The sequence below is a fragment of the Hemicordylus capensis genome, chromosome 2 (genome assembly GCF_027244095.1).
Source record: "Hemicordylus capensis ecotype Gifberg chromosome 2, rHemCap1.1.pri, whole genome shotgun sequence".
Lineage (NCBI taxonomy): Eukaryota > Metazoa > Chordata > Lepidosauria > Squamata > Cordylidae > Hemicordylus > Hemicordylus capensis.
In genome coordinates, this window is record NC_069658.1 from 32,311,071 (window position 1) to 32,336,483 (window position 25,413).

General features: G+C 45.0%; 1 protein-coding gene across 1 annotated transcript in view; it reads left to right on the top strand.

The window, feature by feature from the left end:
* PARP8 (poly(ADP-ribose) polymerase family member 8) overlaps nucleotides 1-25,413 on the top strand; it is a 244,399-nt gene that overhangs the window by 121,300 nt on the left and 97,686 nt on the right. The window contains exons 3-5 of the mRNA XM_053300672.1: nucleotides 11,054-11,091; nucleotides 21,376-21,465; nucleotides 22,257-22,327. Of these exons, the coding sequence (XP_053156647.1) occupies nucleotides 11,054-11,091; nucleotides 21,376-21,465; nucleotides 22,257-22,327 (199 nt within the window). The remainder of the gene's footprint in view (nucleotides 1-11,053; nucleotides 11,092-21,375; nucleotides 21,466-22,256; nucleotides 22,328-25,413) is intronic.

Consider the following 25,413-nt stretch of genomic DNA (forward strand, 5'->3'; position numbering starts at 1 on the left):
CCAAAAGAGTGGGGTGGGCTGGTAGATAGTGCCTAACGGGTGGAGGCTACCACCCGTCCCCAATTTCAGAATGATTGGCCAGAGGGCTGGATTTTGGTGAATTTCTGAGGTTTTTCTTCATAAAGTGCTTTGATTCATTCATCATATTCATAGTAAATGAGAGTGTGAAAAAAGTGAAAGTGGGGTCATGAGAGTTCTTTAATTGAAAAAAATCTCATTTGCTATCATTGAATGAGAATTCACACCTCAGAAGTTTTTCTGAAGGGATGTTATTCCCTTATTTTCTGCCCCAGGCCCCACTTTCTGCCCCAAACTGCCCCAAAGACATGAAAACTTCAAAAAATCCCCCAAAATCGGCCATGAGCCGAATCATTCGAATTTTTCGGCCCCGAAATTCGGGTGATTCGGCTCGGCCCCGAAAAATATCGGGGGACATCGGGGGTGATTCGGTTCAGCCCCGAATCACCCAAAATTGCTCATTTTGGGCACAGATCGATCTGTCCCCGAAATTTTTTGCACATCCCTAATCTCTGGTGTAGACAGTACTAAGCTAGATGGGGCAATGGTTTGACTCTCTAAGTGAGCTTCCTATGTTCTTACCGTTGTCTTCTTTAATGAGAGACAGAAGTCCTATTCTCATGTTATGTTCAATACTCATACAACGGGTTTGCAGTGTGCACAGGTACAGATCTGTTCAGTGTACAGTGTGCACAGGTACAGATCCACATGCAGATACCGTTATTCCCATGTTATGCTGAACACAGGAACAGCAGTACACTTCCTATCTGTATCCTGCATTTCAGGGGGCCTTTACCCAGGTTCACTTTTAAATGAGCATAGGTATCGTCTTTTACACAAAAAGCATGCATATGTGTTTGGAGAGCTAGAGACTCTCTTTGAAGTGAATGAACACTGGGAAGAAATGATTGGGAGTGTCCCCTCACCTACACATCTTCACTCTCCCATCTTTGAACACCTGGAGAAGGTGAAGTTCATTTTGCCAGGATTTGGATATCAACTAATGGCACAGTGGAAAATGAATTGACTAGCAAGCCAGAGGTGGCTGGTTCAAATCCCTGCTGGTGTGTTTCCCAGAATATGGGAAACTTCTATATCGGGCAGCAGTGATATAGGAAGATGCTGAAAGGCATAAACTCACACTGCGTGGGAGATGGCAATGGTAAACCTCTCCTGTATTCTACCAAAGACAACCACAGGGCTCTTTGGGCACCAGGAGTTGACACTGACTCGATGGTACCCTTTACCTTTACCTTTAGCTGCTCTGACTCCAGTCAGTGGGCTAGTGTTGGGATGCCACCTGACCTGGTTGCCTGTGTGGCCCTGAGGCATCCAGCAGAGAGTGCAGCATCCCTCCTTTGGGGCTTCTGTCTTCGCCAAAGGGAGCTGGGGTGAAATGGTTCCAGGCTGGTTGGGTTCTGGTGGGGTTGAGCAGACGAGGCAGGGAGAGCTGCAAGGAACAGCTCCAGTGGGGCAGCCATTTGGGGCATGGCAGGAAGTGAGACCAGAGAAGGGGCAGGGCTTGGAGTAGGCTTTATGCCCTCTCAGCTCTGTACTGGGACATTTACAGCCAAGGCAGCTGATGATGAGGGCTGCTCTTGAGTGTGGGAGATGGCAGTTTCCCTGGAGAGGGAACCGACTGGATGTAGCAAGCCAGGAGGAAGGCTGAGGTGATGAAGTAACCTCCTCCCCTGGCCTGCTCTGAGACTCACCTTGTCTGTTCCTATCCTGTCATTCTGAGTTCAGGAAAGGCCAGGAACATACTCTTCCCCCTTGGAGCCTTACAGCTAGTTCATGCAGGCACAGTCACCATCATTTATTCAAGTGGCGAATGAGACACATGGGTTATTTTAATAACTGGTGGAACTTTCAATATTACCCAATATGAAGAGAGAGATCTTCAGTGTCACCCAATGGAAGCTCAAACACATAGCTGAAGAGGAGGAGGTTCAGAGACACTGAGCTGAAAATCAAGTGTCAAGCAATAAATGAGACTATTCACACGAACATGCAAAATCTGGCTAAGAGAGCCCAGCCCGGTTTTGCACGATCCCAGTGGCTACACAGTGGCAAACCCACCTATTGAGCCACCCTTTAAAATGAGGTTAGGGGAACAAGCACTCCCTTTACCTCATTTCTTTGCTCATGTGTCAGCCACGGCTGCTTGCAGCTGCAGCTGGCACACTCGGGGAGGGGAGATTCCCATAATGCACCGTGGACTCGAGCGTCGGAGCTGCTGGGAGCTCCGCTGGTTGTGTGGGAAGGGAGGACAATCATCTGCGGGGAAGGTAGGTTTAACCCGCCTTCACCGCAGCCCACCTGCAAGCCCTTCTCACGAATTGTGAGAAGAGGCCCAATGAATGCTCATGCATGTAGGGTTACCATATGGAAAAGAGGACTGGTCTCCTGTACCTTTAAGACACTCATAGAAGAGGGAATTTCAGCAGGTGCACCAGAGGCGGAGCCACCATTGAGCGAATGTGTTCAAAGAACCTGGGCTGCCAATGAAAAGGGCCACTGGAGCCCCCATTGTGTGCAAAGGGAGCGTGGCTCTATTGGCAGAAGGCCTGCCCCAACCCTCCCCATCTCATTTCAAGGCAGCATTTGCTGCCTGACAGTGTTTATTTCCCTTCCTCTCCCTCCAGCGAGGGAGAGGAAGGAAAATAAATGCGGCCAGGCAGCAAAGGCTGCCTGAAATGAGGGGGAGAGCTCTCTTGGGCTATCCCAAGCCCAGGCCATGCCCCCTTATGCATGAGGGAGAGGAAGGGAAATAAACTGGAGGGAGAGGAAGGGAAATAAATGCTGTCAGGCAGCAAACGCTGCCTGCAATGAGAGGGGGAGAGCTCACTTGGGGTTCTCCAGAGCCCGAGCCATGCCTCTGTGTGTGTGACATGGAGCATCACTGGTGGGGCTTCCGGGTGGGGCAGAACACAGCTGCCATTCATCTGGCTTCGCTACTGAGGTGCACCTTGTCATGCAGGGGAAAGAAAGGCTGCGTCTGCTGAAATCCTCTCTTCTATGTATGTCTTAAAGGTATAGGAGATCCATCCTCTTTCCCAGTTGGTAACCCTACATCATCATCATCATCATCATCATCATCATCATCATCATCATCATTATTATTACATTTATATCCCGCTCCTCCTCCAAGGAGCCCAGAGCGGTGTACTGCATACTTAAGTTTCTCTTTCACAACAGCCCTGTGAAGTAGGCTACCCAGCTAGTATCATGGCTGAATGTGGTTATCATGGCTGAATGGGGTTTTGAACTCGGGTCTCCCCAGTCCTAGTCCAACACTCTAACCACTATACCTCGCTGGCTTACATGCATGTGTGAACCAGAGCAATGTCTCTACTTTTGCAAATCAGTCCATTTTACAGTCTTATGCTGCACAAGACATTTAGGCAGAGCAGGCTGCTGCTTTATTTCTTGCAAATACTCTGTTCATACCTTGCTGTTGAAGTACCTACCGCTACATATTTCTCAGATTGGCTTTTGTTCTGAAAGATCAGTTGGGCAATGGGGGAAAAAAAGTTTCGATGAGAGGCTTCTAGATCAACATCTTCCAGTCTAATGAATCCTGCCACACTGCATCAAAATGCAAAACTGATAAAGGTTAGATGAGGGCTCTTGAACTGACATTTGCAGGCTAACCCCTGTAAAAGCAAGACTCTTCTTATGTATCCTATTTGAGCTAACAAAGCACAATATTTCCATTTTTAAGGAGCATTTTAAAGAGTCCTGAACCAGGTCTGCTAAATATGGACATTATTTTAGATAGAAGCGTTTAGATGTTGTCTGCAGTTGCCACCAGCTTGTCTGATGGCTACTCAGGGACGGGCCTTCTCCATTGCTTCCCTTAGGCTTTGGAACACACTTCCTGCTGAAATAAGAGCCCCCCCATATCTTACAACTTTCAAAAGGGCATTCAAGATGCATTTGTTCACCCAGGCTTTTAATTAGATACTGAGCCGGGTCTCATGATCCATGAGACCCAGTTTCATTTGGTGAGCAGGAGGAGCAGGCTAAACCCGCTCTCCCCGCTCACGAGCGGGGAGGGAGCCCTGGGCAGCCAGATCGGTGGCCCACACGATGGCCGGCCCCGAGACGGAGCTGGTGGGGGCTGGGGAGCTCAGGGGCCGCGCGGCCCCCGGAAGTCCCCGTATGCCCTGCGCGAGCACACAGGGCATACTGGAGAGACACCCGAGCCGGGAGGCTGCTTTTAAGCCTCCTGGCTGGGGGTCTACTCACAAGTAGCCGTGGCGCAGAGCCGCGCCGCGGCTACTCATGAGCAGTTAGCCCGGGTTTGCGGAGCGCTCGCTCTGCAAACCCGGGCTAAGAGGTGGGCTACAGGAGCGGGTTAGCTGCTCCAAAACCACCGGGCTTGGCTGCGAGCCCGGTGGTTCTAACGATCACAAAAATCGGGCTAGGATTTTCCTAGCCTGATTTTTGTGATTGGAAGAATAGCCCCACTGTTTTAATTGTGTTTTAATAGGTTTAACTTTTTAAATTTTAATTGTTGAAATGTTTTAATCTTTTAATTGGTTTTTATTTTCTTGTAAACCGCCCAGAGAACTTGCGTTTTGGGCGGAATAAAAATAGGTTAAATTAAATAAATAAAATGCTTCAGATGATACAGTTTTATTTGCTGAAATATTTATTTTATTTTACATTTTAAATCACACTCTTCCTCCAAGGAGCCCAGAGCAGTGTACTACATTAAGTTTCTCCTCACAACAACCCTGTGAAGTAGGTTAGGCTGAGAGAGAAGTGGCTGGCCCAGCTAGTATCATGGCTGAATGGGGATTTGAACTCGGGTTTCCCTGGTCTTAGTCCAGCACTCTAGCCACTACACCATGCTGGCTGACTTAAATACATGGACTTAAATACATAGACTTAAATGCATGGACTTGTATGGTAGGGCACACATTGCTTGCAAAGAGTTTTTTTCCGGGGCTGCCTTCCAGCATAGTTGTTTCAAGTAAAAGCTTATCAGCTGAATCAATTTATATCTTGTCTTTCTTTGCATCCAAAATAAGTAGAGGTAGTTCCAAGGCTTAATGCAAAGATCACACAAAGATCGATTCAATTATATAAAGCAAATACAGCCAAATAAACTAAATTTAATATTGTAATAATCCATATACAATTAAATTGAAGTAAAACCTATCAAGACAGTAGAAATCTTCCCACTGTAACAAATCTTAGAAACAATAGCTTTAAAATGAAACCATCTTGAGTGCACCTAATTTGATTTTTATCTACTGACTGGGTAGAATTTACTTGGATTTAAATATAGATTTGTGTATGAATTATTTTTCTGTCAAAAAAATTGTTTTGACTGAAAGTCTTTGAAGCCAGCATGGCAGCCACTCTTGTGACTAGATGCTGGTGTGCAGCCTGTTTTTACTTGGAAGTAAGAACCATTGTGCTCAGTGGAGCTTACTCTCAGGTAAGAGTAATACTTATGCAGAGGATTACAGCCTTAAACATCAAGATATTTCATTAACCAAAGACAGTCAGGAAAACCTGGCACTTCTTATATGTGAAACCTTTAACACTGGTCGAAAAAAGCTGCATATAAATTTTCTGTGTGGTTGAAAAGCGGTATATAAATATTTGTCATATTCGTATTCGATGTCCTCACTGAAAGAGCACTGGTGCAATGGGAGAAGCACAGGTGAAGCACCAGTGCTTCTGAAGAGTTCCCTACTAATGCTGTACTGCAGCTGGTGTGTGTGGAAATTTTAACAGCCTTCCCTTGCACTGGAAGCCCTTTCTGAAAATCTGAAAATATCCCTGAGGGATGCACAACCCTCAGGGACATATTTTCATGTTGACACAAAGGGCATCCTTGGGAATGGGAGGTCATCAAATTTGCCCCCACTGTTTAGTGGAGCTGAGTTAATTGACCTTTTCAAAAGCAATTTGCTGCCTTTTATATGCATCGTGGCCATGCTTCTTCCTTGATCAAAGGTGAAAAGCATATTTTTGTCATTGGAAATCTGTTTAATGTGCTACTGAAGCCGGATGGTTGATAAGTGATTCTGCTTCCCCACACTTGACAAAAAATAATGCTAGAGATGAGAGGATTTTCTGAGTTGTGTTTCTTTATTATGTCTCTGGTTCTCTCTGCCCTGGATCCTACTCCTTCTGAGGTCCACTCTTATATTGCTGGATTCATGTTTGCTTTCATGTTTTCTTAAAAGCAGCTCTGCAGCAAAGTAAGTGCTTAGTAGTGGAGATGGTGGGAGAGAGTTCATGTTGTTTGCAGAACCTTAAAAGATCTGTGTTCAGGTCTATTGCTAAATGCATTCCGTCTCCTCTCCCTGAAGCAATGAGAAAGGTGGGAAGTACCTTTTCTTTGTGAAAAAGATTTTTGTGTTCAGTACTTACTGTACCTCTCTAGTGCAATATTCTGTTTTTATCTTGTTGATGTTTCACAGCCAGTCCATTTCTGGGCACAATTCAAAGTATTCATTCTAACCTTTGAAGTCCTAAATGGCTTGGGATGAGGATATCTAAGTATGACCACCTCCCTCTCTGATCTCAAGGGATTCTGTCAATCCTTTGAGATCAGCAGAGATGGTCTGGCTACCATTAGAAGTACAGATGATGGGAAAGGACCTCCTCTCAAGCCCTGTTCAATCATCCTAAAGAGCAGGTTCTGAAGCTCCACCCCTGCATTAACATGCTCTCAAGCTCCACCCCTGCTGTCCACAATTAAAGCATTTGTCTCTTCAGCCAAGCAGGGTCTCACCTAGGTCATTTTGGCACCCTGACTGCCCCCACTGTGAGCCACTGCGAGCCACCCCCTGGAGTGAGGTCCCCCCAAACCTACTTTGGGGGGCCTCCTGCAACCCTGAACCTTCTCCATTGGTTTATTATTATTATTTCTTGTTTACACATCAGACAGGTGTTATTGACTGGTTTGTTTCATCCAGACATCGAGTCCTTCCCAAGGACCTGGGATGGCTGAATTTTATTGTCAATGTTGTTGCTTTTGTTATAGATATTTTCGCAAAATATAGGCTGTTCCCAGTAAAGATGCTTTTTGTAATTGGTTGATGGTGATTTCTGTGGCCCCTAGGGTGTTGAGGTGCTCTTCAAGTTGTTTTGGAATTGCACCTTGGGCATTCTTAAATCTATTATTATTATTATTTCTTGTTTACACATCAGACAGGTGTTATTGCCTGGTTTGTTTTATCCAGACATCGAGTCCTTCCCAAGGACCTGGGATGCCAGAATTTTATTGTCAATGTTATTATTATAGTATTATTATTATTTTACACAGTCAGACAGGTGTTACTGACCGGTCCGTTCCATCCAGACATCGAGTCCTTCCCAAGGACCTGGGATGCCAGAATTTTATTGTCAATGTTGTTGCTGTTGTTATAGATATCGTCGCAGAATATAGGCTGTTCCCAGTAAAGCTGCTTTTTGTAATTGGCTGATGGTGATTTCTGTGGCCCCTATGGTGTTGAGGTGCTCTTCAAGGTCTTTTGGAACTGCACCCAGGACGCCAATTACCACTGGGATTATTTTGGTCTTTTTCTGCCACAGCCTTTCAATTTCAATTTGTAGATCTTTGGATTTTGTGATTTTTTTCCATTTCTTTTTCTTCTATTCTGCTATCCCCTGGTATTGCTATGTCGATTATTTTGACTTGTTTTTCTTTCTTCTCGACTACAGTTATATCTGGTGTATTGTGTGGCAGATGTTTGTCTGTTTGTAGTCGGAAGTCCCATAATATTTTTACATCTTCATTTTCTTCATTTTTTTCAATTTTATGGTCCCACCAATTTTTGGCTACAGGTAGCTTGCATTTTTTGCAGATGTTCCAGTGTATCATCCCTGCTACTTTGTCATGCCTTTGTTTGTAGTCAGTCTGTGCAATCTTTTTACAACAGCTGATTAGGTGGTCCACTGTTTCATCTGCTTCTTTACAAAGGCGGCACTTGCTGTTTGTTGTGGATTTTTCAACTTTTGCTCTTCTTGCATTTGTTCTTAGTGCCTGTTCTTGTGCAGCCAGTATTAAACCCGCTGTTTCTTTCTTCAAGTTGCCATTCTTAAGCCGTTGCCAGGTCTTGGTGATGCCTGATTTTTCACATATATTGTGCAAATATTGACCACACTGGCTTATTTTTCCATTTTTCTGCTCGCTTCTTGACTTGTTCTTTCTTGTAGGCCTGCTTTCTTTCATTGGTGTTGAATAGTTTCTCGTTGTTGACCATTTGAAGTGCATCTTCTTCACTGTCCTTGATATATTCTTCAAGGCCTCTTTTCTCCTCCTCTGCTGTTTGATGGGCTTGATTATTATTATGTTCTTTATTTAGCAGGGGGAGAGTAACTGGCCCTATCCACCCCCAGCACAATACCTCCAGTGACTGTTGCTGGTGTCTGTCTAATGTTTCTTTTTTAGATTGTGAGCCCTTTGGGGACAGGGATCCATATTATTTATTTGTTATTTCTCTGTGTAAACTGCCCTGAGCCATTTTTGGAAGGGCAGTATAGAAATTGAATATATATATATACATATATGTATGTATGTATTTTTTCCCCCAGCCACCGCACAGCCATGGGGTGGCTGCCGGGGGGGTGGGGTGGCGGTCAGCCAAGCAGTCCTCCCCCGCCCACCAGCATTGGCCAGAGAGACTCTGGGCCTTTCAGTCTGACTCAACATCTCTTGCTGTGACGTGCTCTTGCACAGTTGACCGAGATCATCGCAAGCCTGTGACATCACAGCCTTGTGACAATCGCTCTCAACTGTGCAGGCATGCCTCACAGTTAGCAAGAGACGTTGGGCTGAACAGACAGGGCCAGCCTTGCTCTGGCTGCCGCTGCCAGGGAGGGAGGAGGATTGCTCGGTTGACCCCTCAGCAACCACGCCTTGGCCGTGCGGCAGCTGAAATTAAAAACAACAATGGAGGTTCGGTGGGGCAGGCACAGGGTGGCTGATGGACCCCCCCATAGCCATCTGGGCTTTGGAGGCCACAGACTGGGTGCCCAAGGTCCAGGGGGTCAGAGCGCCTCTGCAGCCAAGTACTGTAAACATGGACAGCAGCGGTGGGGCGGTGGGGAGTGGAGCTTCTGAGCATATCAGCGCAACTTCAGAGCGTGTTCTCTCTAACTTTTTTCATCTCTGTGCAGAATGAGTTTTGTTCTGGGCTGGAGTATCAAGGCAGTGTGTGCACACATGCATTCAGAATGGGGCCTTCCTGATTCAACCTGAGCGGGCTCTAAATTTAACTGAGCGGACATCAAAAAACTTGTGAGCACAAGCATGTGCGCACACCTTAGAGGGAACACTTATGTACATAAGTATAGCGCCCCAGCTTTTTACAACATTCAAATGGGGCTTCTTCTTCTTCTTCTTCTTCTTCTTCTTCTTCTTATTATTATTATTATTATTATTATTACATTTATATCCCGCTCTTCCTCCAAGGAGCCCAGAGCGGTGTACTACATACTTGAGTTTCTCTTTCACAACAACCCTGTGAAGTAGGTTAGGGTGAGAGAGAAGTGACTGGCCCAGAGTCACCCAGCTAGTTTTATGGCTGAATGGGGATTTGAACTCGGGTCTCCCCGGTCCTAATCCAGCACTCTAACCACTACACCACGCTGGCTTCTGATAAGGTCCAAGCTGCATGCTGTGCAAGTTGTGGAAAGCCAAGATATTTCCATTTTGTTGGATTAGTTTATGTCAGGGTTTCTTAACCTTGGGCCCTCATCTGTTGTTGGACTACAACTCCCATCATCCTCAGCCACAAAGGCCATGTCTGGGGATGATGAGAGTTGTAGTCCAACAACATCTGGGGGCCCATGGTTAAGAAACCCTGGCTTATGTTGTTGTTTTGCCTTGAGAATGGTATTTTAATCTGCTATATATTGTTGTCATTGTTTTATTGCTCACTTTGTGATGTTTTGAATTATTAAGTTTTGTAAAATGCTTTGAGAACCTCCGTTGGAAAGTGCATTCATTTCTTTAATCAATTATGTATTTTATTTAATACATAAATAAAATCAAAAGAGGCTGCTTGAGCTAATGGTACCAGCTTGAGGAAGCTGGTACACAGTCTATAACATTCCCCCCAATTCTTTATAGCTTTTTATATAGGAAATTTCAAACGGCGGCTTTTGAACATTCCCCCAGCGTCCACTGTGACTAGGCAAAGCTAAGTTAGTCCTCATCCCATTCCTAAAATTGGATGCTTGCTGGAGAATTGGATAGGAATATAGGAAGCTGCCTTATACTGAGTCAGACCATTGGTTCATCTAGCTCAGTATTAACCTTTAGCATCTCTCCAGGTTTTCAGATGGGTCTTTCCCAGCCTGAACTGGAGATGCCTTCTGCCTGCAAAGCAGATACTTTGCCACTGAGCAATGGCCTCATCCCCAAAATGAAATATGAAAACTTATTTTAAGAAAAGGGATATCGCACACAATTTGCAGGGCACACTGGGTGGAATTCACACATTCAGAAATCCCCTGAAATCATTAAGTGAACAATAGCTGCTACTGAAGGGACAGATTCCCTCTTCACGGGCGGGGAAGAAAAACTGCTTTAGCTTTGAGACCAAATATTGCCATTCAAATAGCACAGATGCTAGACTCAAGGGAAGTAGTCCTGGAGGAATTCATGAATCTCAGTCAGAATTTCAACCCTGATTTGTAGTTTGAAGCCTAAATATGTTTCCTTTTGAAGTAAATACTAGGTTTTTTTAAAAGACAGAGAGCAGGGACGGTGCAGAACGATGGCTCTGAACTGAACACATGAGCAGCCGGTCTTCTTTCCCTCCATTCATTCCTCTTCGCCACACCCCGGAAGGTGGTTTTGGATTAGAACAGTACTGCTTTCAGAGGAAGGAATATTGGAGATGGGGCATTGTGGTTTGGTTATTTATTTATTTGCACTAAGTGTTTTGAAAGCTGTCAAAGTAAGCTTTCTTACAGAGCTGTCAAAAATCTATAAATAAATTCGGTCAAATTATTCTCCTTCTCACATTCTTCCTTATCTGTTTTTTTTTTTTAACAGCATATCCTATTCAGTTCACGTCTCTGAGGATTATCCAGGTAAAGTGCTACTTTCTGAGCTGCTGTTTTTAAAGATTCAAAGGAGGAAGATTTGAAACTCCATTTATTGTGCCCCAGGATCACCTTTGTGCTAATCACATTTCATTAGCTAGCTCATTTGCACAGTTATTTCTGCTTTTCAGCCTTCATTTGTGAGCAGGGTGAGAATGAAAGAACCAAGTTCCTGAGAGGTAACACCTGTCTCTCTCTCTCTCTCTCTCTCTCTCTCTGTGTGTGTGTGTGTGTGTGTGAGAGAGAGAGAGAGAGAGAGAGAGACTGATTGTCTCCAATTATTCCATCACATGAAGAAATCTACAGACAATGTAAATAAAGAGTTTGTAACTACATACAATGTACCTAATTTCACAATAATATATTTTTTAAAGCCACATACTATTTCAGACTTCTTGCCCTGCTATTTTTCAGGTAATTTCAGAAAATAACAGATGGGGTGGGGGGCAGCAGCATTTCAGACTGCAGTAATATCAGAAAAAGATTCTCTCTATATGTCAACATTTTCCCTACCACTCACTAGAATAACGGGTGTGCATGGAACCGGCTTAGCTGGTTTGGTTCTAATGCAAACTGGATTTGAATAGACCTAGCCCAGTCTGGTTCTGTGTTTGGCCGAACTGGGTCTGGTTCAACCACCAAACTGGGCTGAACCATTTCAGTGGATATCCTTGTAAAGGAGAATCCAGAGAGGATTCCGCTTACAAGTAAAGGGGCATTATTTAGGTGGCGGCATAGGTAGCAAAAGGGGGAAACTGCTTACCCCCAGCTGGTGCAGTGGCGAGCGCTGCTGTGTGCCTTCCCGGCATGGCTCCTCTACTCCTTTACCAAGCCAGGCGGCTTGGTAAAAGTGGGGGGCCCCACCGGGAGGTTGAGCAGCAGTGCTGGCAGCTCTGCTGGCCAGGGGTAAGCCTGTTTCCCCTCTCACCGTCCCCTCCTGGCCCCCACTTATTCTCCCAAACTGGTTTGCCCAAAATGGGCTTAGTTCAGTTTGATCACAGACTGAACTACCCCGTTTGGTCCACAATTGAACCTTCACTCCAGCCCCAGTTCGAGGTGAACCAGTTCGGTATGAACCGTTTGAGCATACCTCTAACTAGAAAGTAAATTATTTATGTTACAACTACCCAAAAAAAAATAAAAAAAAATTTTCAGCTGATTGAGCCAGGGCTTTCACAATATAAACTTTCAAAATAGTTTGCACCCCAATGAATATGTGTGTACATGTTTGTATGTGCATGCTGTCCATTCATGTGCATAATTTTCACTGCCCACTTTCATGGTCCTAAAAAAGGAAGGAATTTCCTTCAAAGCTCTTAGCCAGTAGAGTAGCGAGGCCAGCGGTGGGCCCTGTTCAGCCCGCTACCAGGGGCTCCCTAGCCACGCTCCCTGCGTCAGACGTCGGTAGGCGTGGCTGGGGCACAATAGGGATGTGCAAACAGGTTTGACGTCGAATGTGTTTGGGGTCGAACCAACCCTCCCCTCCGGGTGGGCCACCCAAAGAGCATGTGCACAGACGTGTGGCCTCCATAATGGCCACCAGGTGAAGGCCAAAAACCAGCTGAAGAGCGCTCGAACAGGTGAACGGGGGCATGAGGAAGGTCGGCGGGGGGAGGGGGAAGGGGAACCTCCACGGGACACCCCCACACACACACACCTCTTCAAGGAACTCCCCCGAGGGGGGTAAAGGTAATAATAATAATAATTATTATTATTATTAGTAGTAGTAGTATTAACAATTTTAAGCTCACGAAACCCCCAAACCAAACCGGGGGGGGGGGTTGAGGGGGATGCTGGACCGAACTGACCTGGTTGGGTTTGAGGTTGGTCCAGCCTCCAACTGATCTGGGCCATCCAGTTCAGTGCACTTCCCTAGGGCACGAGGCATGGCTCCTGAGCATGATGGGCCAGTTTCTTTGAACCTATTCACACTCCTGTGGGCCAGGTTCTTTGAACCCATTCACGATCCACCCCTGCTCTTAGTAGAGTAAACTTGTCAGTCTTTAAGCTGCCACAGGACTCTTCCAGCCTGATCTTACTCAAATGTACTTAAAAGTGAGTCTCATTTAATCAAGGTTTGCATGACACAGTGGACCGGGTCTCACGATCAGTGAGACCCGGTTTGGAGCAGTGAGCGGGAAGAGTGGGCTAAGCTCGCTCTCCCTGCTCACGAGTGGGCAGGGAGCCCTGGGCGGCCGGATCGACTGCCCACATGATGGCCGACTCCGTGACGGAGCCACAGTGGGGTGGGGGGGAGCGGGGGCCACGCGGCCCCTGCAAGCCCCAGTATGCCCTGTGCAAGCGCTCAGGGCATACTGGGGAGACCCCCGGAGCCAGGAGGCGGCTCTTTGCTTCCCGGCCGGGGGTCTACTTGTGAGTAGGCACAGCGTGAAGGCGTGCCGTGGCTACTCACGATCCTAAAAAGCAGGTTTGCTGGAGTGCTTGCTCTGCAAACCTGCTTTTTAGCAGGTGTTCTCGAGCGGGTTACCCACTCAAGAACCACCAGGCTCGGCTGCGAGCCCTGTGGTTCTTACGGTCAACAAAAATCGGACTAGCCTCTGCTAGCCCGATTTTTGTTGATCGTGATAATCACCCCAGAAAATGGGAAACTGCTGGTTCTCAGAGGGTACCCACAAGCCCAGCTTCTGGTGTTGAGATGGAAAGCCTGACAACTTTAACCAAGATGCATAGAGTTGTCAGATTTGGGATAGACTTGTAAAAGGATATTCTCATAGGAGAGAAAGTTTCAGAGAATTATTCTACCTATTCTATTAAATGTATTGAATAATAATCTTTTACACGTCTAATTTGGAACCACAAGCAGGGCAGAATATGCTGACATATTTGGGTTCAGATGACATGCCCAGTGTGGGCAAAGCTGTCCCCAAACCGGAAGTCAGGCTTGCAGGCTAATTTCAGGGTGCTGCAGAAATGCTTTTATCAAAAGTGTGCCAGGCAGTCCCAAAGAACAGCTTTTTAAACATCAAAATGTACAGCCAGGCAAAAATTGCGGGGGAGAAAAACACAGTGATATATTTTGGGCAAACAAAAATGCCACCTGATGTCTCCAAAATTATTCAGACACTAGACAGAATGAGAAAAAAAATGCACCCATAAACAATTATTCAGAAACTAGACAGAAAGGGGGAAATGCACCTAGAAAAAGCAGCAAGGAAGACTAAAGCACATACCAATTTGTTGTGGGCAAAGAAAGTAAGTGGCAGGCTCACATTTGTTCTGAAGCTAGAAATAAAAAAGCCACTCTTCAAAAGCAAGCAAACAAACAATAAACTAAGACTACAATCTTATGCCCAGTTACTTGGGAGTAAGCCCTACTGAGCTCAGCAGGATTTACTTCGCTGATGAACATGAGTAAGATTAGACTGCTATCCCGCTATCCCAAAAAAGCTGGTGAGGGAAGAAGAAGAGAGAAACACCCATGACTGAGTAAAAGGCAGGAGCAAAAGGGAAACAAAAGACTCTTTCTCTCCATCCACCCTCTCCATTTTGTTCAGCTATCAAAAAGAAAAAGGATAACTCAATTTTCTGTCACATTAACTACAAAGTCCTGGGTTTTTCAGAAATCCTCCATCAAGTCCTAGGATTTTGGAAGAAAGAAAGGTCACTTTAGGAAGGGGTCTCCAGAGGTAGTGTGAAAGCTAGAAGCAGACAGGTTGTGGGGAAGAGAGGTAGGCTGAAGCCCTGGTTTTTCTTACCCTGGTAGCTAAGATAGAAGAACCCTCTCAAATTTCGTTCTAGCAGTGACAGCGGAACCATTCTATTGTTCTTTCAAAATGGAGACCTGTGCAGTGATAGTTCTCGGTGGGAACCTGGAAAGGTCGCCAACAAATGTTCGTTCGGCTTACCTCTCCATATGAAGGTGCTCACTGCGTTTGTTCAGTGCTCCTAGGAGTGAGGAGCTGGCCTCTAGGCTGAGCTTTTAGCTTATTAGGAAGGCTACCTGCTCACCAAAAAGTGAGTTGCTGCAATAATGCCATAGCAGGAAACTGAGAAACCGCCTAAAGCAGCAAGTAGTGGCTGCCCAGCCAGTGCATTTGAATAGGCTGCTGCCATTGTGTCATATCCTCCCTGGTAATTGGCTGTTCCAAAGGTGGCCAGTCACTACAACTCCAGAGCTTTCATTTCTCAGCAGGCATGAGGGACACATGTCATGTAAAAGGTGGGGTGGTGGTGGAATGTGCCACTTTTGAAATTTTTCACCACAGGCAACCTGCTTCACCCCATTTCATGGAAGGGCCAGCTCTGTAAGCCTTTTATTGTGTATGCTGCTATGAGTCATGTTTTGTTGTCTCTTGAACCTTGGCTGATGACTTGAAGCTTCACACAACTGTTAATAAGTAACTGATTCATTAACATAGGAACATAGGAAGCTGTCTTCTACCAAGTCAGACCATTGGTCCATCTAGCTCAGTATTGTCTGCACAGACTGGCAGTGGCTTCTCCAAGGCTGCAGGCAGGAGTCTCTCCCAGCCTTATCTATAGATCCCAAGGAGGGAACCTGGAATCTCAGATGCTCTTCCCAGAGCAGCTCCACCCCCTAAGGGGAATATCACATTTGGTCCCCCATTGAAATGCAAACCAGGGAAGACCCTGCTTAGCAAAAGGGACAATTCACGCTTGCTACCACAAGACCAGCTCTTAAGGTGGGCTTGTTTGGATGATATGCCCACCAGCATACCATCTACTTCATCTGATGTATGGATTTACAGACACTAATCTACTCTACCCACTGGTGATATAAAAGCCAAAAGGAATTAATATTTTTAGGCCTAATGGTACATTTACATAAATGTCTTAAAATTCATCATCAACCATTCAACATATCCCTTGATAACTGCAGTGTGTGAAATGGCAGTCTGAGCAGTGCATGGTGTTTGTGAGTAGGTCTTTACATGGATATGTGCTAGGGACAAGAAACATCCATTCTGCACTCAGGAATTTAACTTTTAGGGACCCCGAGAAGGGAGAATTTTATTTATTTATTTATTTAAAATATTTATACCCCTCCCCTCGAGTACACAACTGCTCAGGGCAGCTCTCAACAATAAAATAGGTATAATATACAATAAAAGTACTAAAATTAACCAAATTAAGTAAACTAGTTAAAAGTCAGGTTAAAAACCACAATCATTATTAAATTACCAATTAAAAGTTATTAAAAGCTAAAAATTGAGAATTATAAAAACTAAAAACCAAAGAACCTACCATATATAACCAAAGATGGAGCATTAAAAAGTCTCTTATAAAATATGTGTTTTTAGTTGCCTGTTTGGATGATGTGCCCACCAGCATACCATCTACTCCATCTGATGTATGGATACTGAGGAAGGGAGCATGGCAAAGTTCTTCAGGGAGGGCGTTCCAATTTAAGCCAAGGGGCCACAACCCAAAAGGCCCTGTCTCTAGTTCCCACCAACCAGATCTCTGCTAGTGGTGTAACCATGAGCAGGGCATGAGACGATGAGTGGAGGGCCCTGGCAGGTTCATATGGATGAATGAGGTCCACCAAGTACCCCAGCCCCAAGCCATGTAGAGCTTTAAAGGTCAAGGCCAGCACCTTGAATCCAGCCCAGAAGCGGACCAGTGACTAATGAAGCTGCCCCAGCATGGGTGTGATACTCATGAAGTGTCTTGTACCCACAAGCATCCTTTCAGCAGCATTCTGGACCAGCGGAAGCTTGCATGGGCAGCCCCACGTAGGTATGTTACCAATGCATGAGTGACTGAGGTCAGGTCCAACTTCTCCAAATAGGGTCGCAGCTGGCGTACCAGCTGTAGATGGTAAAAGGCACTTCTGCACACCTCCGCCACTTGCTCCTCCAAGGACAACGTTGGGTCCAGAAGCACCCCCAAGCTGCGGGCTTTTATCTTTCATAGGGAGTGTGACCCCATCCAAGACCAGATTTACCTCATTACTCGGATGATCAGTTCTACCAACCCAGAGCACTTCCGACTTATCTGGATTAAATTTCAGCTTGTTTGCCCCCATCCAGTCCAGAAGAGCCTCCAAGCCCCAGTTCAGAGTACCCACTGCTTCCCCTTGTGTCTGCTGACTTAAAAGATAGGTAGATCTGGGTGTCATCAGCATATTGATGGCACCGCAGCCCACACCATGGATGACCTCTCCCAGGGGTTTCATGTAAATGTTAAACATCATGGGGGACAGAGTAGATCCCTGTGATACCCCATAGGCCAAAGGCCAAGGGGTGGAGCAGGCATCCCCCAGCATCACTTTTTGATTACAACTCTTCAGGTAGAAGCAGAGCCACTGTATAACTGTGCCCCCAAGTCCCAACCCGGAGGGACATCCCAGAAGGATACCATGGTTGATGGTATCCAAAGCCGCTGAGAGGTTGAGGAGGATCAACAGAGTCACACTCCCTGAAGAACAGCACACTAGCAACATTTTATCAAGCCATCCCACAAAGCTGAAGAAATAGGGGTGAGAGAGGGACAGAGACTGACATCTTGATTCATGATGCACTTGTGCACTGAACACAGTTGTGCTAGCAGAAGGAGATCACATCACTCCATGAAGTCATGGAGATGTTTGAAATTGTAGTATTGTGCAAAAGTCCCCTTTAAAATATTTGGCGTGTGCCACAAGTTGTGTACCTGTTGTGCAAGCTCAAACAGACGTACACAACCACAATACTAGTCCAGAGCACACACAGCAGATGTAGTGCAACAAGCAGCCTTGCACTAGTGCAACATCCTTGTTCAAGCAGACCTTGTGCATGCCTAGGAGGTGCATGTATCAGAAAACAGGGCTCCATCATGGTAAGAAGGGGCAGTTGGAGTATGGGGTGCTATCCCAGTTTATCTCAAATAGTCTATTTGGGAAATAGAATGAATTACTGCAAAGCTAGTAAATGTATTCAAATACACAAATTGCATTTATTTAGTGTGCCATTTGTGGCGTTGTTCTGCTGCAGAGTTTAGATAGAAAGGCACAGGTTATGCATCTTATATAATAAGGTCATACACATGACAGTTTCCCTCGGGGCTGGGGAGGGATGGGGGGAAAGCAGGACAGCACCTACCTACCCCCACATGATCCTCACTGTTCCCAGGCTCCACCATGCCATGCATCCACACAACTGTGTCCTCCCATATTCCACAATGCACCATGTGAGGAGCATAGTGTACTGGGGGATTCCTCACTGCTGGGTTGCTTCTTCCACCCGGCTCTATAGAAGCTCAAGCTTCCAGCAGCCGGAGCTTCCACATGACTGGGCTGTGAGGTAGGAGGGCATGCACATGCCCTCCCACCGCACTTTTAGCCTGGGTACAAAACCTGGGCTACCCAGTGGACAAGTGTCAGGATTGGGACCGATCCTGGTGGTTCCCACAACCAACCCTATCCGGGCTGCAGCTCCCCTACCACAGTAGGGCTGGTCGTGAGAATGACCTCATTGTATTATAGACATGTCAATAATATAGGAAGCAGTGTGGCTCATCCTAATAAGCATAGGGACATATACCGAGTCAGACCATTGGTCCATCTAGCTCAGTATTCTCTACACAGACTGGCAGCAGCTTCTCCAAGGTTGCAGGCAGGAATCTCTCTCAGCCCTATCTTGGAGATGCCAGAGAGGGAACTTGGAACCTTCTGCTCTTCCCAGAGTGGCTGCATCTCCTGAAGGGAATATCTTACAGTGCTCAAACATGTAATCTCCCATTCAAATGCAACCAGAGTGGACCCTGCTTAGCTAAGGAGAAAAGTCATGCTTGCTACCACAAGACCAGCAGTGGGTGCCAAGTGAGTTTCCGTTGGCTCTAATTCCCAGCAACTCTGGTTCCACTGCTCTCTCCCATCTTGCCCTGCCTTGGCATTAATGAGAGCTGTGCTGCCTGCGGGCTGGCCATTCATCAGGTAGAACTGTATGTGTCTGGTGGGAGTAGTAGTCATAGAAGGAGAACTGTGTGGGCTGGTCAATAATTAATCAGCCCAAACAGATCTACAAATGGCCAGCCCTGCAGGCAGTGTGGCTCTCGTTAACTCTGGATTGGGGCAGGATAGGAGAGAGAGGCAGAATCAGGGCTGCCCGGAACCAAAGGCACCCGCTACTGGTAGCAAGTTTTAGGTGCCAAATGACTGCCATGTACAACTCATTTAGTTTAGACTCCCCCTAGATTTGTGGTAAACAAACTGGATATAATGTTAACTCCCGTACAGATTGGAGGGGGAAACATCCCCATAACATTGGTGGCGTATGCTTCCGAAGAACCTTACACTAGACAGTGTGGAGATTAACAGTTCCATTACTGGGAATCAATACAATACTGCACAATGACTCCTTCAGGAGTCATTATCGTTTACAGAGTTTGTTCCAAGGAATAAGTGCACCAGCTAATGCCTGCTGACAGACATAGGTTGCAGCAGCACGGGTGTCTCTTTAGGCGAATAGTCTTGTCTGAGTTTTGTTAATTAGCAAGTGATATTCCAAGCTAGCCGCCCTATCCCTCATCATTGTCAGTAATGAACTTCTGATTGAGAGGCCCAGTCACTTTCCGTGAGTTTGGGAAAGATGGAGCTCTCTTCTTGAAACAGTGCTTTCCAGTGACTTTGCTAGGGTGGCTTGCCAGCGCCAGGTCGTGCCCTGGTAGAGACAAGCTGGAATAAATAAATAAAAATAATGGGGATCTTTGTTTCATGTTTCATTATATCCCACAGAGGGGTTAAACAAATAAAAGGTTGCCAAAGGGAAGAAAAATGGGCCAGGAAAAAAGCATTTCCACGTTCCCAAATAGGACTGGAAATCAATGAACAGTCAAAACAAAACAAAACAAAAAATAGTTTAAGGCCTCAACTAAGTGGGTTATGGATTGCAGCCTAAATCTATAAAACTGATTATTGAGTATGCTTTTACCATGTATTCATCAGAGGCAAGGAAAAGCTGCTTCCACAACTTGGACATTTTGCATCTGCCTTGCTGCAGCTACCTCTTTGTTACTATGGTGGCTGTCTGCAGACATTAATGTTTGCTATTTGTCTCCATTGTGCTCATCTGAACTGAGAGCGGTTCCCAGTTACTAGGTGACTGCACCTGAAGTAGTCTGCATTAGGGATGTGCAAACTGGCTCAGCGACGAACAGGTTCGACATCGGGCCAGTTCGGTTCAACGGACTGGGTTCGAATGCCACCGCGCTTCTGCAATTGGCCTCTGAGAAGCCTGGGTCATGCCAGGCCTCTCAGAGGCCAGTTGCACAGGTGCGGCGGTATCCAAAATGGCCACCGCGCTGAGGGGGAAGGCCCGAATGGACTGAAGAAGCAGCCAAACAGGCCAAAGAGCTGGCCAAATGGGCCAGTTTGGGCTGCATTGAGGCTGGCAAGGGGGAGGGGGAACCTCCACAGACACCCCCACCCCCGGCTGCCTCAAGGAACTCCCCTGAAAAGAGTAAAGGTACAGAATTTTTTTTAAAAAACAAAATAATTAAAAGGTCTGCAACCCCCCCCCCGGACTGAACCGGGGGGGGGGGGTCGAGGGGGTGCCAGACCGAACTGGCCCGGTTAGGTTCGAGTCTGGTCTTTTGTGATAGCCCCCTTAGCCACTACATATGATAAATTGAACAATTCTGCTGGATCAGGCCCAAGGCCTATCTAGTCCTGCATCCTGTTTCCCACAGTGGCCCACCAGATGCCTCTGAGAAGCCTATAGGCAAGAGATGGGCACATGCCCTCACTCCTGCTGTTGTCCACTCTCCTTTCTCAATGCATAATTTTATACACCTCTATCATGTCTCCCCATAGTCACCTCTTTTCCAAACTAAAGATGCTGTAGCTTTGCCTCATAAGGAAGGTGCTCCAGGCCCCTGATCATCTTGGTTGCCCTCTTCTCCCTTTTTCCAGTTCTACGATGCCCTGCTTAAGTAGAACTGTACACAGTACAGTACAGTGTTTCTAGAAGGCTGTGGTGGGGTGTGATTTGGCTAAAATGAAGGCTAATTGAAGAATGGATGAATACAGCACACAGCAGACTGTGTAGAACCTTCCAGTGTGTACTGGAACAGGAAGCTTTAGTTCTGTTTGTAAGTGCATACTCAATTAAAGTTTCAGTTCAGCTTAGTGGTTCAACTCGGGATTCAGCAATGAACTGAATGATCTTAACATACTGTATGTAAATGACTTCCTCTGCTCAGAAAAGCAGTTATTAATTCTTTTATTCACTGCCATTGTGCAATGCCTGTGAATTGTGTTTTAATCCATTATATGTCAACTAAATACATGTTTCCCTCACCCTTTTGCAGATAATACCTACGTGTCCAGTTCAGATAATGATGAAGATGTATTAGTTACGACAGAGCCAATTCCAGTAATCTTCCACCGAATTTCTACAGGTAAAGCTAAAATAACCAGATTCTGTTTCATATAAATAATAAGGTAGGCGGGATATATTTTTTGTATTTTGAGAAGGGGTACTGACATGTTGGTACTGACATGTGAAAAGGTCTTTACGCCAGGGACGTTTTGTTCAAAACTCCCCAAAGGCAACAGGAAAAGCTTACAGAAGTAATAATTTAATTGTTGTGCCTGTAAGCACCTCCCCAAATATGCCATCATCTGCCCTTTGCACCTGTCTTTCAAGGTGGCTGCTGATGCCCCAGATTTGGTCACATGTACTTAAGGCATTGAGCATATGTGTGCATGTGCCAAAGTAAGACGTATGCTGGCTGTGGTGGTTAGAGGCATCAGGTGACAAAGCTGCAGAAATAATTTCAAAAGATGCTGTGTAGAAATAATTTCAAAAGGTGCACACTGAAAAGACAAGAGTGGCCTGCAGGCTGGCCTATTTAAGAAGAGGGTCTCAAATGGCAATTGTAGTGACCAAGCTACTCAGAGTTTATGGATCAAAGAAAAGGCAATGTAACAGAAACTTGTACACCCATAGCAACCCTTGTGGAATGGAGTTACTGTAACTCAAAAGATCTACAGCTGGTACAAAGCATGCAAGAAATTTAGTAGTCTGGTGGGAATAGAGAGCCAGCATGGTGTAGTGGTTATAGTGTTGGACTAGGACCAGCGAGACCTGTGTTAAAGGGAATAAGCATTTTGTTTGAAACAATGGGATGAATGCAACTTTTATCCCTTATATATGACCTGATTGTTTCCTCTCTTCTTTTCCTTGTAGAATTGCGAAAAACCAGTGATGTCAACTGTTGTTTATCCATAAAATCAAAGTTGCAGAGGGAAAATGGAGAGGTATAGTATTACTTGATTAGTGCAATGTCTGGTTTTTTTACTTCATTAAACGTTTGATACTGCTTTTCAGCCAGAAGGCCCCAAAAGGAATTCGCAAATTAAAACCATTAAAAAAACCCCAAAACCATAAAAAGCCACTCATATAAAACCACAGTACAAATTACAAGCTATATGATGGGATAACAAAAAGCAAAATAGATAACACAAGCCTGGAGATTGGGGGATCATTCATTGTAAAAAGTCAGACAGATAAGAACAGTCTTTACAATCTGATGAAAAACAAAATGGAAAGGTTCCAGACATACTTTCACAGGAAGGATGTTTCAGATCCTTAGGTGCCACTACAGAGAAGACACTGTCCTTTTCTGCAGCGAAGACCTTGAAGAGAAAGCCTTTTCTAATGTCGACGGAGCAGTTATGGTTTAGAAATTTAGAGTGCAGAGTAAACTGGCAAGAGGGAGAGCCAGCGGAAATATTTCTTTGGTCAAATGGGCATTAGTCTTAATCCAAAGGTCTGTAAACTCAAAGAACTGCCCTGCTTAGGCAGCCAATAGGGTGATCTTGTGCATGTGGAAACTGTGTACTTGAGAATTGTCAGGTGAATAACATGTCCTTGGATTGGATGAATAGTCTATAACAGAGTGCAGAAACTGAGGCTTGTTACATTTATTGAACAAAGTTTCCAAGCTTTATGATTTACCTATTATCAAATTATTAAAAATCCTACTCTGAGTTAAAGATCATCCTAATGGTCTAGTAAGAAATAGAAATTAACCAGTCTACAGAACTGATGAATGACATGAACATTCTCAACTCTACCACAAGCCTTTACACAGATGTGTGTGTGTGTGTGTGTGTGTGTGTGTATTCACACATACACGTGGTAAGAATAAAGACAATGAGGTCATTCACACAATCAAAACCTGTATTCTAACTGGGAGTTGGGTGTGCTCCCAATTTTCAATTGCCAAGGGGGGTGGGTAAAAGCTACCCAAGTTTTCCTCCTACTTGCTTCCACATAATCACATCTACCCAGGTTTTCCTCTTATCTTGCTTCCACATAGCCAAAAATTGAGAGCACACACAGCTCCCAAACCCTGGTAGAACACAGTTTTTGTGTGAATGACCTGAATGTATATACACATAAATCCCAGCATAGTCTACAATCAGAAGTAAAAACACACATTCAAAATAGAAATACCATATCTACCCATATCGAAGATGACTCTGAATTTAAGATGAACCCCTTAAAAAGTAGAGGTTAAATACAGATTATACTTGCATTTGCTTGAAAGGAACAGGACTCTGAATTTAAGATGTCCTTCTGATTTCTAATATCAAAAAACATGGAGAAAAACTAGTCTTGTATTCCACTAAATCCAATAGAATTATCTTCAGTAAGTACGAGTGCCATTAAATCTGATAGATTTGTAATTACCAGTTCCAGTATCTATGGCGCAATTGCACAAATTTTTTTCCTGAGCAGCAATTTGGAAAGAGAGTAGTGTTGACATCACAATTACTAAGATATGGCTGATTTTAATTACAAAATATGAAAATCATATCATTGGTGTAGGCCTTTTAGTCCAGCTCCCTGCTTTGTTCAGAAAGTTCAGGGCTATTGCATCCTGACCAGAAGGCTGTCCAGCCTCTGCCTGAAGACCTCCAGTAAGGGATAGCCCACCCACTCCCCAGTTATTTGTTCCATTGTTGAACAGCTCTTACCGTTAAGACATTTCTCCTTAGATTCAACCAAAATCTATTCTCCTGTAATATAAGCCCATTAGATCCAGTCCTGTCTCCTGGGAACAAGTCTTTGCCTCTTTTATGTGACAGCCTCTCAAGTATGTGAAGAGTGGTCTCATGTTTCCTCCAAGTCTTCTCTTCTCAAGGCTAGATAAACCTAGTTTCTTTTAACACTTCCTCTTAGGGCTAGTTTTTGTCTTTGTTGGCTCCTCTGATCCTGTTCCAGTGTCTACATCCTTTTAAAAAGTGTGGCTTCTAGAACTGACACAGTATTCTAGATCACTAGTGTAGAATAAAGTGGTACTATTACTTTCCATGGCTTCAAAACTATGGATCTATTAAAATCACATTAGCCATGTTTGAAGCTGCACCACACTGCTGACTCATGCTCAGCGTATGATCAACTGCAGTCCTTGGATCCTTTTCACTGCCAAGCCAAGTATCCCTTTCCTATTCCTTTTTTGTTTTTAGATTTTGAGAATTTTGAGGTGCAAAAACCCTGAAACATGGCCTCCATGGGACATGGAGCCCTTATTTAATTGCCTTTGCTATGTAAATCTCTCTGAAGCTTTGTTTGCTTAAACGCAATAAATAAATGTTCTAAATAAATAAATAGGCCAATGGTGAGGCAGCTTCAGAGATGGTAGGTGATCAAATGTAAGCTAAAATCAACGTTATATATGGGACATGGTGAAGTCACCAGTAGGGGACTGTTTTGGTTGGAATTCTTGAGGTGAGCATAACTGCCTCAAGATAACCAGTATCACTGAGAAAAGTAAGCAAGAAAATGTATGTGCTGTATTTACCTGAATAGAAGATGACTCTTAATTTAATATTGGAATCCCAAACTCGGATCCAAAACTTGTTTTCGAGTCAGCAGTACTGGCTGCTCCCAATGTTACTTTTTATCCACATTCCAGGTGAATAACTATGATAAATTACATTCTGTAGCAGAAACAAGGAAGAGTCTTATGTAGTCATGCTGTAGCCGAAACAAGGAAGAATTATGAGATTATTGTGGCGCGTGAGCTTTTTATAGGCAAAAGTCTACCTCTTGATGATCAGTTGCAGCTGACCCTTCCTTCTGAAACCACATGCCACAATTAATGTGCTAGTCTTTAAGGTTCCACAGAACTCCATTGTTTTTATCCACATGAAGCTTGTGGTTAGGATCTCTGCCAGGATCACTTTTCAGCAGTTAGGTAAGTGTTAGTTTCATGGTGGTTCTACGGCACAGCCAACCGTTTTGCTCAAGAGTAGAGAGGTCTGGGAAAAGAGAGATGTCGACCTTATTCAACAGAAAGAGTACAACCCCCACCCTGGGAATTTTGCTTACATGT